Source organism: Tauraco erythrolophus, chromosome 10, assembly GCF_009769465.1.
Source record: "Tauraco erythrolophus isolate bTauEry1 chromosome 10, bTauEry1.pri, whole genome shotgun sequence".
NCBI lineage: Eukaryota > Metazoa > Chordata > Aves > Musophagiformes > Musophagidae > Tauraco > Tauraco erythrolophus.
Window position 1 is genome coordinate 11363340 of NC_141474.1, and position 17165 is coordinate 11380504.

A 17165-nucleotide genomic window follows, 5' to 3' on the forward strand; every position below is an offset into this window, starting at 1 on the left:
TTGTTTTGCCATTCAAAGAGTGTTTACAGAAGCCAAAACAACCATGCTTGCTGTCCACTGTGCAAAGAGGTGATGACATCAAGAAGATCACAAGTCTGAGTTTATAGTCATTACGCTTACGTTGGTATGGCTTTTCATCCACTCAATATGATCTTATGACCCCAACTTTACAACCTTCCACTCTCTGGGCTTCATAGCACCTCTCCACTCTAGGTTAATCATTTCTTTGCCATTATCTGCCAAGAGTTCTTATCTCTTTTGCTGTCACTTATAACAGGGTCCTCTTATCAAGCTGTACAAAATCACGTGACAGTGCCAAACCTATCACAAGTTCCAATTCTTCTGATTAGAGACGATCATGAAATGGATACATGGTTTACAGCAGTCACTAATGCTGGAAAAAGTACAGAGTCCACTCAAGACATGCTTGTTACTTTCTGAATTCTTGGATATTTTTGTTGTTGTGTTCATCACGCCAACTTTCACTGAAGGTTATTATAGCCTGGATCTCAAGGCCGGAAAAGTTTACAGGCTGCACCTCTTCTGTACTCAATGCTGTACACCTTGTACTCAAGGGTACTGTATATTGACACCTAATAATGTCTTCTGGTACCCACACAGCCGTCATACAGGAATCTATAAAACACGGACTTACACCAGTTGGTAAGTAGCAGCTTTCTAACTGTTTCGAAGACTCTGCATAAATGTACTAGACTTGGGGCTGTCCACACTGAAAAAATCGTTACAATGGGCAAGCCAACAAAACAGATTGATTTGCACATGTAATTAGACAAAAAAAACTTTACGATACAACGTAAAGTGTAAGAAAACAGCTTATGACTCAGTGAATAACGATTTTCTCCAGAGATAATGCGATTATCAAATATAAAATCGGATAATTAATGGTATCTTTATCTATTTCAACAGCTGATAACTGTGAAATTGTGTTGCGTGTACATATAGACATTTGCAAAAATTCATTTAAATTGCTTCTGGCCTGACTATTCTTGTTGCAGAAAACCCCAGGAATGTTTACAGGTCTTTTCTGTAAGACACATGTCAATGCAATCCTGTTTTATAGCTAAAATGCATGTATGTTGTCATTCAGTGGAGGTGGGCTGGATAATAAAAATCAGTTAAGACTTCTGAGTGACAAAGTGAATACTTCCAGTAGCATATGGAAACACCACCCACTCCCCATCAGAAAGCCAGCAGGCAAGGATTGCTGTGGTTTGCAGGCATGAGGGCCTTGCATGCCCAGCTGCCCTGGGCTGCCAGGGCTGCGGTGGCTGTGGCAGAGCCCCAAAGGGTGCCTATCCCCACCACTCCCTGCCCTTCTCCTTGTACTTTCTATCTCAGTCATTCTACCTCTCACCAGACACTGGGAGCGAGGTGCCTTTCCCTTGGCGGGTGATAGCATCCCCTGCCCCATCAGCCCCCCCAGGTCAGAGCCGAGGCCCAGAGGGGCTGGAGAAGGCTTGCTGAGGGAAACTCTCCATCGCAGAGCAGAAAGCTCCTCACAAGCTGGCCCAGCAGCACTGCAGGTTCCACAGCCCAGGGTTTTGCAAGGCTGTGCCTTGGCACAGTAGTTTACGACAAGGATGAAAGAAGGAACTTTGGCCCACCTGTGGGAACTAGGGCTCACTCTCCTCCTCTTGTCCTCAAAGTGCGTCATCACATGGCAGAGGTGCTCACTCTGATGCTAGGTGTGATATGGGCACCCCATCATCAAGGGAGGCTCTGAGACCATGGGGATGGAGGTGCAGCAACAGCTGCAGGAAATAGCCTCAGACATAGCTGAAACCTGATCTTGACCTCCTGGGTGGAGCTGCTACTTCTCCCGGGCAAGGGAAGGCCTATGGGAAGGGCTCTCACCTCAGACCTGGCTGTGTCCCAGGCAGCTGGCCTCCAGGGGCTCCCTTCTCACTGTCTTCACCTGCCTTACACTTCCCTCACAAGTACCACACCCAGCACCGTACCAGGTTTGCTGGGCTGGGAATGGATGGCTGGGGGAGTAATGCCTATGGATCACACCACCAGGTCTGCAACTGTCTGCCTTCTAGCTGGCTGTGTGTGGTGCCAGCCCCGCTTCAGGGTGGGCTCCTGATGCGTCTCCTGGAGGGCCATGTGGACCCTCCAGCATGCCATCAGGTATCCCATCTGCAACTGACAGAGGGCACAGGGTGGTCTCAGGCTGTTGGACATGGCTCTGGCCAGGGTCAGGCCATATCTGTCCAGGAAGGCTCATCTCAGCAAAGCCACAGAGAAGTCAAAGCCTCACAGCATGGCCTCACTCTCTTTGGCCTTGCTCTGACTTTTGCTCTTTTTTGGCTGCCAGGGATAGAAAAGGTGCTGGAGGAGCCTCTGGTCTTCTCTCCTCAGCCTTCCTCATGAGATAGTAAAATAATAATGCATCTTATCTATCCGAAGAGTGGTCACTCAGATAAGGTTTCTCAGGGTAGAGGATACAACTCAAGCAGAAGGGAAAATAAAACACTCCTATCTGTCACATTTATACCAACTAAGTGCCATTTTCATGGCTTCCAAAAGACTGGCAGATCTGGGTTCCCTAAATCCTGTGGATATGAGAAACAAATTGTGGGAGATAATTAGTTAGCAGAACGTTGTTGTCTCCATGCCTCCAAAAACCATCTATATGTGTGTTGTATCACACATACCAGGACAGATTTGCAAAGCATGACCCAGAAAAAGCAGGTCTAAATCTTGTGAAACTCTTCGAAGTCCTGTGTGCTCTGGGTCACAAGGATTCTGCCCTTGTGTGACACTACCTAGTCAGAGCCCACAGTGGCATCCCTGAAAAGCACATCCATCTCAGCACTGTGAACTGATCACTGTGTACCTGTAAGGTTAAATGTAACCAGCACTACCCTGCTGGCCTCTGTTTGGAGGTGGAGAACCAGATAGGAAGGAGCTGAATTCTGTTCTTATTTGCTCTTGGAGAGCAATTCTCTGGAAGAAAAAGCTGTCATCCCAGAGTATAGTACAATCAGCAGCAGGGCCAAGTGCTCTTAAAAGTAAACCCCATCCCTGGACTTTCACTTTTGCCCATTCTTCCTAGCCTTCCTTCACTTTTTCCTTGCTAACCTGAGGCAGAGCAGGTGGGTTTGTGATGGCGTCCCTGCCACAGTCTTCGCAGCCCCCCACCCCACCAGCCCCTCAGGCCAGGGGTGCCTGCTGCTTCCCACTGCAGCAGCTGAGAGGTGCCCTTGTCAGGGAGCACCTGCTTTGTAACGATGCACCCAGTGCATTCCCCCATCTGGCCATCCAGCCAGTTTTTGCTATAAATTAGTGATGTGCCGCAGCAAGAATGACAGCTTTCTCCCAGCAAGGAAAGCCTCATCCAGCTCCCATGAACACAAATCAGGCTCCACCAATTTAAATGGGAGTGGATCTGTCCCTTGAAGAACAAACACAACCAGCCCGGAGCTGGAGTGTGAGTGGGCACTACCCATTGTTGACCCCTGCTTTTAGGTTTACAGTCCATATAGTCAAAGAGGCAGCTGGAATTCACAAAATCTTAATAGTACATCCTATCTTCAGATGAAGGTCCATATGGATCTCTGAAAACTTTTATAGAAGTGCCATGATTTTTTTCTTCTATCAGATTCTGGGGCAACCACAAAGCTACTTGACCAGTTTTATTTTTTCTGTAATCAGCCTCTTGCCTTAGCGTTCTCAGGGACACTATGCAATTTTTATAAACATTAGCTATGAGTATTGAACAGAAATAACTGTTTAATTGACTTGAAAAATGGTTATATAAGAGGGAAAAATAATCTACTTGTAGTTTCTTACTGGGAAGTTTTTCAATTTGTATAATACTTACTGTCATCTTAATTTAATGTATGTCCTCAGGCAGTTTACAGTATTATAATTAGTGCTCTTGAGTTTGGCAAGGTTTGTTTTTCTGTAGTATTATTATTATTAAATGTATACATAATGAAATTTCATATGATTAACAAAGACAGCAAATATTATCTTTAAAAGTTTGGATTAGGATTTGGCCAGCAACGATGCAGGCAAAGCTTCCAGAGGACCTGAACAGTTTGGGCTGTGTGAGGACTGCAAGACATGAGCCGTAGGTGATTTTCTATAACAGTGAAATCTTGCTGTTATTCTTTACTTTTAACAATTTCTTCCCATTAAATACTTCTCCCGTCGTTATTACTGCAAATGAGCTATCTACCAAGGGTCGGTTATTTACATTTACACCCGATTTTTTCCAGTAAGTCTGATATTCATACCCAAACACATGAGGCAAAGTAGCAATGATTATGCCCGTGGTCTCCAGATGGAAACCTCCAATGCTGACAAAACGCCTCCAGCCACTTTTCCATGTGGGTAATTTAAAGGTCAGCTCTCAAACTTGTCTTTATATAAGGTGGAAGGGAAGAATTATCTGCAGCAGGAGTTGTGTTTGACTGCAGCGTGGGGAAAACCGTTACAACTTCTCATGCTAGGTTTACTAATGTCTGGAGTTTACTCTCATATTACATGAGTACGTTTTATATATATTATGTACATCTGCAACCTTATATATTAACATATATTAGTACATTCTTATATACAATGAATAGGACATGCATATCTACACAATCCTTATCAAGATTTCTTAGTATAAACTATGCCTAGTTTATCTTCTCGTGGTTTGTTTTATGATTCTATGCTTATATGTGGAGAAATATCAGATAGATATAAATATAAGCTTAAACTTTTTTCATTATAACGATCAGCTATTAAATTATTTTTTAAATACAGTTTTCCAAGCTTAAACATAATTATTGGGGGAGTGGGGTGAGAAGCAGACCTAAAACATCTTTTCTTTTTTTTTTTTTTCCACAAACAGATCAAGGTCAGTTGCCTCAGCAAAAGAAAATTTCATTTTTAAGCTTGTCTGTGCAGGATAGAAATCAATTATCTCTTACGATACAGAGACCGGTGCTCAGCCCTGACAGGAGCCTTGCTTTATATACAAATATAGATGGAGTTATATTTCCAGACCAAGCTCTAGCTGTTTTAGCTAGATGTTCCACACTCGGCTCCAAAAGGGCAGCGCAGGCAGAGACAAAAGAGCCTCATCAGAAACGTAAATAATTACCAGTGTTGGGAAAGGGGCGGTGTGCTCGCGGCGGAGGAGGGGAGCGCCGGGACCGTCCGCGGCGTCCCTCCGGCATGGCCCCGCGGCGGCGACCGCGGAGCACCGCGGAGCACCGCGCCGGGCGGCGGCTCCGCTTCTGGGCGGCCCGGCGCGGAGAGGAGCCCGTGCTTTGGGATTCACCTCCTCGCCTCCGTTAGGAAGGGAAGCCGCCACTCCTGCGGCAGGCAGGGGCGAGGAGAGCGCCCACATTGTCCCGTCGCGCCGTTAGCCGCAACAGGTCCAGCACAGCAGTGCGGGGCTAGAACACGTTTTTCCTACGAAGTCGTGTCATTTATCGGGGGGGGGGGGGAATAAAAATCAGAGTTCCTGCTTGCAAAACTGGATCTTTAGGGATCCTACTGAATAAGGCTGCCATGTGAAAAAGGCAGCGTTTCGCTGCTGATGCTGTTTGATCCAGGGAATCCCTCCCGCAAGCTCTGGGCAGGGCTCGCCGCCTCCCAAGGGTACCAGGGGTGCCTCGGCTTTCGCACCCCGGGGCCTCATGCCCTTCCACGCTTCCAGTTTGTTCAGCAAAGTCTCCGTCGGAAAGCTGCCTTGCGACACGAAGTGACGACCGGCAGGGCCCAGACGCGGACGGGCGGGCCCGCGGGAGGGAGCGCGCCCCGAGGCGGGGCGGTGGGCGCGGGGGCCCGGCGGGCCCGGCGCCCCGACCCGCGCAGGCCGGAGCAGACGCGGCAGGACGAGGTGAAGCGTTACGACACTTCAGTGATGACTCAGTCAGCAATCAAAGACGGGCAGTCACCGAGGTGCTTTGCCACCCACCTGGCCCGGCGCACTCCTCGCTCCGGACCTCCCGTAGTTTGGCACGGCGCTGCTGCCCGGTGTTTGCAAGGCAGCGGTGCGTTCCGGGCGCGCAGCAGTTTGCGCGGGCTCGAAAGCAGCTTCTCTCTTTGAAACGGTTCCCTGTTTCGGACCGGAGAGGATCGACATCTCCGTGAGGCAACAGCGAGTGATTCGCAGCAGAAAGAAGGCAATAGGCTTCGGGAAGCGATCCTCTGTGGTGCGCGTTTTTACTACAGAAAGTATTTGAGCCTGAAGCACACACTCTGGCTGACAGTGGATTAAAAAAATACAGGGAAAAAAAGTATATTTTTGTGTTTTGCGGTTTGGTTTTGGTTTTTTTTCAGCCCTCTAGAGGGGACAGTTTACTTCCTAAAGCCTGAATGGAGGCACTAACAGTCTCCCCTCAAATGAATCCATAGGAATATAAGCAATGTTTCCTCGGCAAAGTGATGAGAGGAGCCCGTTGGCTACGTGCTTTGGAAGGTTTCGAAGTACTCTCCCCTTCGTACTGTAGGGGTGATCTGTTTATGACAAGGAGCGGAGGGGGGAAGACATGAGGTGAAAGGGAAAAAGAGAGACAGAAAGAAGGGAGAGAGAGAAGAGAAGAGAAGAGAAGAGGAGAAGAGAAGAGAAGAGAAGAGAAGAGAAGAGAAGAGAAGAGAAGAGAAGAAGAGAAGAGAGAAGAGAAGAAGAAGAGAAGAGAAGGAAAAAGAGAAGAGAAGGAAAAATAAAAGAACGGAAAGAAAAGGAACGGAAGGGGAATAAAAGAGCTAGAGCAGAGCCTGCATTGGCTCACTCTCCCTGGTGTAAACCAGTCTCGTAAAGTTGGGCGTGAGAGGTGCGTGAGGTGAAGCAGCAAACTCGCGTTATAAACTTTCCCAGCTGCAGAGGGGTCCTGTGCAGCCACACTGCCTTCTCGGGACATTTCCCGGGGCCGCGCCCGTCTGTGCCCGGGGCTGCCCCAGTCTGTGCCCGGGGCCGTGTCGCTGCGCCGGGGCCAGGCTGCGTGGCAGTGGCTCGCCCCGTGCCTGGCTGAAGCCACCGTTTCCAGTGAGTGCTCAGAGCAGCTCTGGGCTGGCGGCAAACGGGAATGCTCAGCGGGAGAGGAAGAGGAAAAGGATGCAGATTTCTCTCCTTCTGAAATACTTCCCTCTAAGACTTTTTGATCGGCTTTGGATTTAGATTTCCCAGCAGAAAAGTTTCAGTCCTCCGTTTATTCATCTCTTTCATTTGCTTCTGCGAAGCTTGTCTTTAACATTCCCCCGAAAAAAAGTTCTCTTTTGCTAGAGTTTGCTCAAATCAAACCTTCTCCAGGACACTTTCCGACACAAAGCTAGAAGGGAGCATGTTATTTGTTGCTTATTGAGCAGACCCTCCAAGTCGGAAATGTCTCTGCTTAGGGAAAAAAGGCTTTGAAATTTGCCCAGGTTCTGTGGCCTCTTTGAAGCTGTAACAAATTGGAGCTTACCTTAAAATATCACACAGAACCCTCCACCTTGAAAACAAGGAGGTGGAAGAAGCTTCAGATTATTAAAATTAGACAGTAGGGTTTTTTTTAATGTAAATGTACATACATTTAAATAGGGAAGTATAAAATATCCAGGTCTTGCTCCTTATACTAATCAAGGCTGCTGGAGGCTCCCCGAGCCAATCATCTTTTATAATTATAATTACACGCGTCAATCAAGACCTTCAGGCAAAGTCAGAACAAGGCAGGCAAACTCAGGAGAGAAATCACATTAAAAAAAAAGTTTTGGAGAACTTAGTAAGGAAGGGAGAAGATATAGAAGAAAGGGTAATTAAGTTGCTCAAGGCAATCGTGAGAGCTAGAACTCCATGTTAAATTAAATGTAGCCACGAGGGACCAGGTATCAGTTATAATATGTACTGCCCTAAACTGTTACTTCGGAGAAATGTGGATGTGTAATAACCACTCCAAAGTATTTTCATTCATAGCGATAGCTCGAGGAGTGGCTTGGCGATGTACAGTTTGAACTCTCTCCAAACCCTTCCCCGGTAGAATTACATTAAGACCACAAGTAGGAGCGAAGCGCACGGGAACCGGTGTTAGGGCCGTGCCCGAGGGGGACTGTTGGCCGGGGAGAGCCGTCCGGTCCGGCCGGGGACAGGCGGACGTCCCGGCTGGGCTGCCCATGGGGGCCACAGCAGCCTGGCCTCGGCTGCCTTCGGGCAGGTTTCGCCTGCCCTGTCCGGACGCGGGTTTTCCTTCCCCGGCTTTCGCCTAAACGCGTGCGCCTTTCCCGGAGCAGCAATAACGAGAGCTGCGGCACGGAGAACCCCGGCAGGCGTCGCCAAGTGGCGTGACCCACCCGGTGGCGAGGGGGCAGGAAGGGACCAGCTCCTTCCCCGATGGAGCCCAGCGGGCTGCAGGACCCAGGTCCGGCGGTGTCCTGCCGATGTGTACTAAACTCCCCACGGTCTGCTGTAAACGCCGCCAAACTCGTGCTCTGACAGCGCTTATCCTGCGGTGAAGGGCTGCGAGGAGGCGAAGCTCCTCTGCGAGCCTCCCCGGCGTCCTCTGGCCACCCGTCAGGCCAGCAGCAGGCTGAAGTGGCCCGGCTGCAGGCTCGCAAGGCCGGAGGGCCTCGAGGGCCCGCGGTCCCGCCGCGCCGCGGAGCACCCCGGCCTGCAGCCCCCGACGCCCTCCCGGCGAGCGCCCGGGGAAGCGAAGCGGAGCGGAGCCGCCGCTGCGCTGCGGGCGCCGGCAATGCTGAGCGCCCGGGCGCCGCGCAGGGGCGATGCTATGCGGCGACGCCTGCGAGAGAGGTTGTTTGTGATTGATGTACCTGGGAGCACCTTCCCAAAGGCCGAGACGGAGTCTCAGCCCGAGCTACTTCTGCCTAGAGACAAGGGCATTCCCTCGGGATGGTTTTCAGTCACCCCACCTTAGCCCTCGAGCTGGCCGCTCCCGCAGCTCGCCATGCTGCCTGCGCTAAAACTTACTCGCAGGCGAACTGCTAAACTGTGAAACTAAACTTAAGAAACAACGTGTTGATACAGATGAAGAGTTCGCCTGCTCGCCCTCCGCCCGAAGGCGAATAGGGGAAAAGGTGAGAGTGGAAGGAGCCCCGAAGGTCCGAGCCTCTCTGCGCATTGAGTCCATCCCCGAAATACCAAACCCTGCACAGAGAAGGAAAGAAAGAGACGTTTTCTACTCTAGTTGTTGGTGGTGGGTTGGCTCGGGATCTGAGCTGAATTAAGCGAAGTCTCTTCTTCCAGTTACTGGACGCGAAAAAGTTTAAACTGTCGAGGAAAGCACAGCCGAGTCCGAGCTCTGCACGTGGAGGTGACGCTGCTCGCCTGGCGATCGTCACAAGTATTTAATAAGTTACAACCAGGGTCAGTTTTCACAGACTCGCTCCCCAACCGATGGGAAATGCTATATACCCTGCGCTGGACACAGTTCCGCGCCTCGCTTTCAATCGGAAGCAATTTTCACCGCCAAATATTTCCAGCTCTTGATATACACAACGGAGATTAAAGTGTCGGAGGAAGTACGGGCAGCCGAGCGCTCGGGCGCGGGGCTCGGATGCTCTCAAAGGTGCAAATACCGCTCATCCCACACCGCCAAACCTAAGCGCCGCACTGGGACCGGCGCGGAGCTCCCCAGACGCTCCCGGCGTGGGAGGGCAGCGGGGAGGGCAGCCCCCCAGCCCCGGCCCGGCTCTCCGGGCGGCCCGGCATCCCGCCGCCCCCGGGCCCCCCTCCACGCCGCGCTGCGGGGCGCCCGGCTCTCGCCGCCGGAGGCTTGGGAGAAAAGCATTCTTTGGGACAACTTGGAAACGAGTGCCACTTGCTGCACCGTGAGCCGGGGAAGGGAGGCTCTTGCTCAAGCGAGGCTCTGTCAGGGGCATTGGCTTTGTGCAAACGGTGCAAACGGCACCGACAGATTTCGCAAGAAGTTTAGAGGACGGAGACCCCCAAAAGCCAGAATAGGTACAGAGAGCTCAAGCGCGGCCCCGCCCGCTTTTCTCAGGCTCCAGGTCTGCACGGCGGCAACGCGGCCGCAAGGGCTGGGGTTCTCCACGCCACAGGGGGTTCCGCTGGCCAACCCCGCCCGCCGGAGGGAAGGCGAGAGTGGAGGATCCCGCAGCCGCCGCTGGCCGGGACAGGGAAATGCCCCGCCGACCCCAAGGGAGCTGGAGCGGGGCTGCCCGCTGGCGAGTAGGCGCACGGCGGGAGGGAGGGCAGGCACAGCCCGGCTCGGCGGGGCTGGTGGCCCGTCGGGCTGCTCTGGGGCGAGGAGCGGTGGCTACAGCCCAGGCTCGCACACCGCAACCCGGTTTAACAACCGGGCAGCGGGTGAGCGCGTTGGGGAAGTGTGAGTGCTCTTGTGTGTGTGTGCTGCGTGTGTGTGCGCGGGGGTGTTGCTCATCCCGCCTGTTGCCTTATTGGCTGCAAGGGCGGTGTCAGGGCACCCCTCCCCGGAGCCCCCCGTGCCCTGCAGCCCCCGGACTCCGGGAGCGCCTCCCCGCGGGCCCGGGGCTAGAAGTCCCGACTCGGCACCTCCGCACTTGTGGCGGGGGGAAGAGGGGGAGGAGGAGGAGGAGGGAGGAAGGGAGGAGGGGGACGGGGGTGGGAACCCTGTCCAGCAGCACCAGCGGCGGCAGAGCGTTCCTGTGCACTGCGCCGCTCCGCATGGATCGGGGCGCCGGGCTGCCGCCGCTCTGAGCCCCGGGCGGAGCTGCTGCGGGCTCCCGGGGTTCCTCCTTCCTCACCGGCACCCCCCGGTCTTCCTCCTCCTCCTCTCCTCTCCGCCCCCCGCCGCCTGCAGCTCGACTACCGCTCCGCGGCTCGCCCAGCCGCGGGCGAACCGGCGGCGGTTACCGGCGGCCGGGGCCGCTCGGTGCTCCCGCTGCAGCAGGGCAAGGGCTGGAGTGGAGCAGAGGGAGAGAAGAGGAGGAGGAGGAGGAGGAAGAGGCAGCGGCCGCCAAGCGCCCCTTGCTCCGGCTAAATCTGTGCTGCTGTTGTCCAGGTGCTGGTGTCGCGGACGGACACGGAGCCCCCAGGCCGACCCGCAGCCGCCTTGTCATGCTGCCCAAAGTGGAGACGGAGGCCCTCGGACTCGCCCGGTCGAATGGGGAACAGGGGCAGATGCCGGAAAACATGCAAGGTAAGGGGGGAAAGGCACGGCGCTCCCCCTCCGCGCACGCTCGGGCTCCCCTCGGCAAAACGGCCCCTTTTGTCCTGCCAAAAAGTTTACGGCTGCTGCCTGCAAGCTCCTCCGCCGCCGCCAGCTCCGCGTCCCGCCGAGCCCCTGCCTTCGCGGGCCAACTTCCAGTGTGGCTCTGGCGGGCATCGGGGACCGAGGTACCAGCGTCGAGACGCAACCGCGGCCGCGGAACCGTCATTTGGCCGGCGGGAGCCTTCCCCGGGGTGCAGACGCCCAGCCGGTCACTGCTCGGGGACACTGGCCCGGCTGCAGATCCGAGGGAGCTCAGTCTCTTCCTCGGTCCCGCGCAAAACTGACTCGAAGTTTATGGCACGGGGAGTCACGCGGCGGAGTCCTGCCGAGCACCCCGTGTGCCACACCCTCCCGAAACGGGGCCCCGAGGGCTCTGCACAGCGCAGGTGGCAGCGGCGCGAAACTTCGCAAGCAGAGAGCCCCGACGCCGCGTCGGATGTGCGCCCTTGCGGGGTACCCGGGAACGCAGCGGGATGCCCAAGCTGGGGTGGCGCTGGAAATGCCTCTGTGAGGCGGGACGGGCCGTTCCGGCGCGCCGCTCCGCGCCGGAACGCTGCGCGGAGGGAGGCGTCGGAGACCCCATCTAATGGCCACCGCTGGAGGGTCGACTCCGTGCCGCGGCACCCGGCTGCCCTGCCAGCCTCTCCCGGGGCAGAAACTCCCGTCCTGGCTGCTCTTTCAAAATTATCCTCTCTTCTCCTAGAACCCTTCTGGGACGCAGGGGCAGGCTGAGCCAGAGGCCTCGGAGGTGCTGGGGACGGCCCGCGGAGGAGGTTCCGTGCCAGGGCAAGGCGCGCGGAAACCCCCTGCTTTCCCACTTGTTTTTTCGTGCAAGGAGGGGGAACTAGGTCCCAGCACCGGGCCCTGGAGCCGCAGCCGCGGGAGCAGAGGGGAGGGCCGGGCCCTCCTCCTCCTCCGCCTGCGGCCGCCCCACGCCGCTGGCGGGCGGCGATCCCCGGCCGTGCCGAGGTCGCTCTGGAAACGTTTTCCCGGCTGTGTGCTGGCGGGTTCATGCCCCCCGCGCTCCCCGAGGAGCAGCCCCCTTGCCCTGGCGGAGGGGTGCGCAGCTCCCGCGCCCCGAGCCGGGCACCCGGTCCGGAGGCTTCGGGCGGATCCTGACCGGCCCGGTGCCCCCGAACGGTGGCAGCCGCGGGGTTACCGGCAAAGAGGCGACATCCTAAGCGATCGTGCTGCGATGCCCGGCGCCTCCCGCCTTGCTCGGGAGCTCTGCGCTGCCGCTGCGCTTGCTGGGCAGATCGGAGGTTTAGCAGCAGGGAAGGGGAAGCACACCGGCCCCTCGGTGAGCGGCGGGGTTTCTTTTGGGAATAACCAGAACGGCTGACAGGGCCCTTTGTGGGGGAGCCCGGCGGGCTCGAGTGACTGCGCTCTGCGGCTTCATTCAGCTTGTTTTACCTCCCCCTCGTCCCTTCCTGACGGCCGGCTCCTCCCCGCCTTCTCCCCGAGCGGCAGAAACTTCGGGCGGCCCCGGCGCGCAGGTTGCCCGCCAGACCCCGGTACCGGGGGGCGCCGGCTTGGCAGACCCCGGCCGCATCACCCGAGGACGGCGGTCCCCGCCCGCTGTTCCCCTGCCCGCCCGCGGAGAGCCGCGCTGGCGGAGGCTAGAAGCACCCGCCCGTCGCCGCGGGAGCGCCGGCTGCGAACTGGGGGTGCCCCGGCTGGGGCAGGGTGGGAGAGCGAGCGGCTCGGAGGTGTGACGAGCACCCAGAGACCTCAGAGTTCGGGGGGCGCGGAGGACCTTGTTTTAAGCTGGTTTTGCAAGTAAGTAACTTGCCGGTAACGCGGCTCAAAAGTGCTGGGTCTGTAAGATACAAGTTTAGGCTAAGTAAATATTTGCAGGCTGATGCTGAAGGAAAACTTTAAAGAAAAAGAACTGAGTTACTTTAAAAACACAAGTGACACTTAATCTTTTCATTCTGCTTTTTTAAAGCTTGCCTCCGATCGTTTTCGGATTTAAATGAATTTACTTAGTTTGTGATTCCATAAGCTAAGGACTAGGTTAAGGGCACTCTACAAATACAAATATTTAGAACATAAAACTGAGGAACTGATGGTGATGGTTCCACTTGCTAAGTATCATGCAGATTTGCTGTTGATGGGAAGTTGCATGTCTCAATGCCAGCTGTGTTTTTAAAACAAAACTTTTTTCCCCCGCCAGTTTGCAGTGGTGTGTATGTTTAAGTGAACTTTCTCTCTACATGAGAACAGTTGCAGAAAATTTTAGTTACTAATGTAAATTCTAATTGAACGTGCTATTTCTCCTTTCCCCAGTGTCTCAGTTTAAAATGGTGAATTACTCTTATGATGAAGACCTTGAGGAACTCTGTCCAGTCTGTGGAGATAAAGTCTCTGGGTACCATTATGGACTTCTCACCTGTGAAAGCTGCAAGGTTCTGTACTAAATACTTCATACAAACACAAGTACAGCAAAAAAAAAAAAAAAAAAAAAAAATCAAATATAAGCAGAATATATGATAATTAAAGAAAAAATGTGTAATAATTTGGCTTATTTCTGATATGTTTCTTGGAGAAATCTCATCTGCACAAGTGGAAACAACTTGGACTGTTTTGCATTGTAGTGTTATAGTTGCTTTTAAGTATTTTGCTGTTGTGAAATGATGTAGTTCTAGAACAACTTCCATTCTTAACTGTCCTAAATATTGATTTTAGTTGATTATATACATTCAGAGTATTTCTGTTCCTGGAGGATAAAGTAGGAAAAGTATCCTTAATACAGATCAGCTCTGCAAAATCTAATGCAGCTTTCTAAAGATTTTTTTCATCCTTCCATATTACAGTGTAAATTTCTGTGACTATAATGACCAGGCACTTTTTTCATACAAACTGTAACTGTCAGAGCCCACTTGACACAAAAGTCAAGTAACTAATGCATGATTTGATTTAGACCATTCATTAATTTTGAGAATAAATGTTTGTAAATGCAGCTTCTGATATTGGAAGATAAAGGTCTCTGCATGATTATACTAAAGTGTTTAAATACTTATGAATTTATGATATGTCAAATTTGTCATGTAAAATTTTTTTAGAGTTCTTTACGGTTATTTAAGTAATGCACTGTAAAGAAACTCCTTTGTCAGAACAATGCAATTTAAAATATTTAGTTGCCTGGATAAATTAACTTAGCACATTATATTTTCATTAAAAAGTAATCAATGAGAAATGAACAACAAGCACTTACGCCTCTAGCATGCACCACTGGGATGTACAGTAGCCAGAGGTAGTCTGTATTTCTGTTATCTTTGCAACAGTATCCCTGCTTATTTCATGTGAAATTACTTTAAAAGGAAGACTTTAATAATTTTGCAAAGGTTGAAGAACACAAAAGGAACTGGCCAGCCTCACTATTTTTGCTACCACTGTTAGGGGCACAGGAGACTATAGCCAGTCTTACCAAGCTCTGACATAAGTCTATAAAATGTAACACTAAGACAAGAAAACTCCTCTGCATTCTGGTGGGTTTCTCCTGGGTACATCTCACTGTAATTTAAAATAAACTATGTAAATTCGTAAGTGCTTAAGTGGTGCCTGAAAAATATGTTACAGTGCTTTCCATAAAATAAAATGCTGAAACACACTATTCAAGCAAAACAGGCTAACTTTTGTATCTATCATACAGGGATTCTTTAAGCGAACAGTCCAGAATAACAAAAGGTACACATGTATAGAAAATCAGAATTGCCAGATTGACAAAACACAGAGAAAACGATGCCCTTACTGTCGATTTCAAAAATGTCTAAGTGTTGGAATGAAATTGGAAGGTAAGAGCTATAGTCTTGCTGGTATTGCCAACTATACTAGAGATTAATTTTGAAAATGATAGGATTACATATGTTATCACATGCTATTGTATTAAAAAATGCTACATATTGTTTTTGAAACTGTAGTAAAAAGGACTTTGTATGCTCAATGGAATTGCTGATTATAAAAAAATCTAATGAGTAAATGCTAAATCACTAACAACTAGTCAAAACTATAATCTATTTTTCATATATGTCTATGATTTGATATTTCAGTATTTTACAGCTTGTGAATGAATGGATCTAGTTAGAATAGCTTTGCAGCTTTTTAAAAAGACTTAATTTAGATTACACATAAAATATGTACGAAGTGCCCAGATTAGAAAAAAATTTAGTCATTACTATGAAGAGCGATCTGATTTTATTTATATTTTACCTAGGGTTGTTTTTTATTATAGACATTCTTCTGACAATAAGGCAGAAAACAAAGATAAAATAAGGGGTTTTCTCCCACTGACTTGTTTTTGAGATTAAGGAGCCAACTAATCTCTAAAGTTGTGTCCTATATTTTTGTGATGCTACACCTGAGATGTTATTAGAAATGAAAGAGAATAAGGCATTTTGAAGTATACTTTTGACTTCATTTCACTTTCTCAAGAACAATGAAAAGTGTACAATACCCTTTGAGATAACTGAATGCAAAATTATCATTGACTCAAATTTGAGAACCATACATATTTCATTCTAACCTTGATATATAAAATACTAAAATTCAGATTTCACAGCAAGTGCCATTTCTGCTTGACCAACGACAAGCTCCTAAATTCCTCATTCTTTCAATTGTACTGAAATGGGATTCACCCTAGATGCTTAACCGGGGAAAAATCAGGCCAAGGAGGGAAACCATAAACCATTAAGGGAACCATAAAGGATCAGACTTGATCACCTGAGTCTGGCAAAGGAAAGCTGTTGATGTAACTGAAGATACACTGAAAAATCAGTCTCCTGCAGTTTGATGGTTTCAGTACTGCTCTAGTTGCCCACTAGACTGAGCTAGCAGTTACACATTGCACTGAACATCCTGGATCACTGCATGTCCTTCTGAATTCAAATAGTACGATAAAAAGACATTTGGAAACCTTTTCTCATTTTTGATGTTAAGAATAAGGATAAAATAAAATTTTCTACTCCTATTTTTAACTCCTCTCAATTGCTGACAATGATACAGGACCAAATTTTGTCCTCTGTGATCACATGCATTTCACCATAATTTCTACAGGAGTTACAAAAAGCATTTGCTAATCCAGTTTGGCTCACAGTTTTTAATTGTAGGATATCTGGGAGGATACTATTTGTACAGATTTAAAGTTTACTACATTTACCAGCATGGTGATTTAATTCTTTTAATTTCCTGCATTTTGCTCAAAATCAACATTCAACAGCAACAGTAGCAGCAGCATCTTTACTACAAATTTAAGCAAAGTGCCTGTAGTTTTAAAGATGCTCTAGAAAATGTGTTTTAGCTTCCTTATCCACACATCCATACAACTTCTTTTCCTTTGTCTAGAAAACGGGAAGAACACGTGTTTCCATAATTGTAAATACTTGTGACGTTTATATGTGTATTTCCCTGACGGTGATACATGTGGCCTTAAAGTCTAGTTCATAAATTACCATGGACCGAAAAAATCATTAAACGTTAAAGTCCTTATGATAATGTAGCGTATTATGCGTATCTAGCATTCATAATAAATTTTTAATGTTCTACTAATCCCTAAGATAAAAAGCTCAAGAACTTAACCTCCAGCAATCTCAGCAGTCTCAACATGTCACTAGGCTGTCAAATGTTCCTCTTTCAATCTAATTGCCGTTGGGCAAGGTGGGCTTGGTGAGAGCTCCTCGCTAGTCCAGTACATACATACTGTGGTGACAGACACTGCTGTGACAGAGACCACCAATATGACTCCCAAGGCAGCTGTTGAGGTGGATTTGTTTCAATTATTTCGAATTCCAGAAATACTGCAAGTCGGAACAGTGACAATAGTTTCTGTTTCACTTCCACCTTCTGTGTGGAAGGCAGCAAGCTGACAGCTTTCTCTCTGCACATTCCAACTGCAGCTAAACATTTCTGTAGAGCTGTTCAGCTAACTAGAAATCTCTTAAAGTTTTACAGCAACCTGAACAGAATCATCAAAAGGAAATATTTCCTTTTTGCCAAGAA

At 50.2% G+C, this 17165-nt stretch overlaps 1 protein-coding gene across 1 annotated transcript in view; it reads left to right on the plus strand.

The window, feature by feature from the left end:
* Positions 1-599: 599 nt before the first annotated feature.
* Positions 600-17165, plus strand: part of NR5A2 (nuclear receptor subfamily 5 group A member 2) — a 96811-nt gene continuing 80245 nt past the window's right edge. Inside the window, exons 1-4 of the mRNA XM_086617319.1 lie at positions 600-663; positions 10959-11096; positions 13458-13576; positions 14824-14965. Coding sequence (XP_086473445.1) covers positions 600-663; positions 10959-11096; positions 13458-13576; positions 14824-14965 — 463 coding nt within the window. The remainder of the gene's footprint in view (positions 664-10958; positions 11097-13457; positions 13577-14823; positions 14966-17165) is intronic.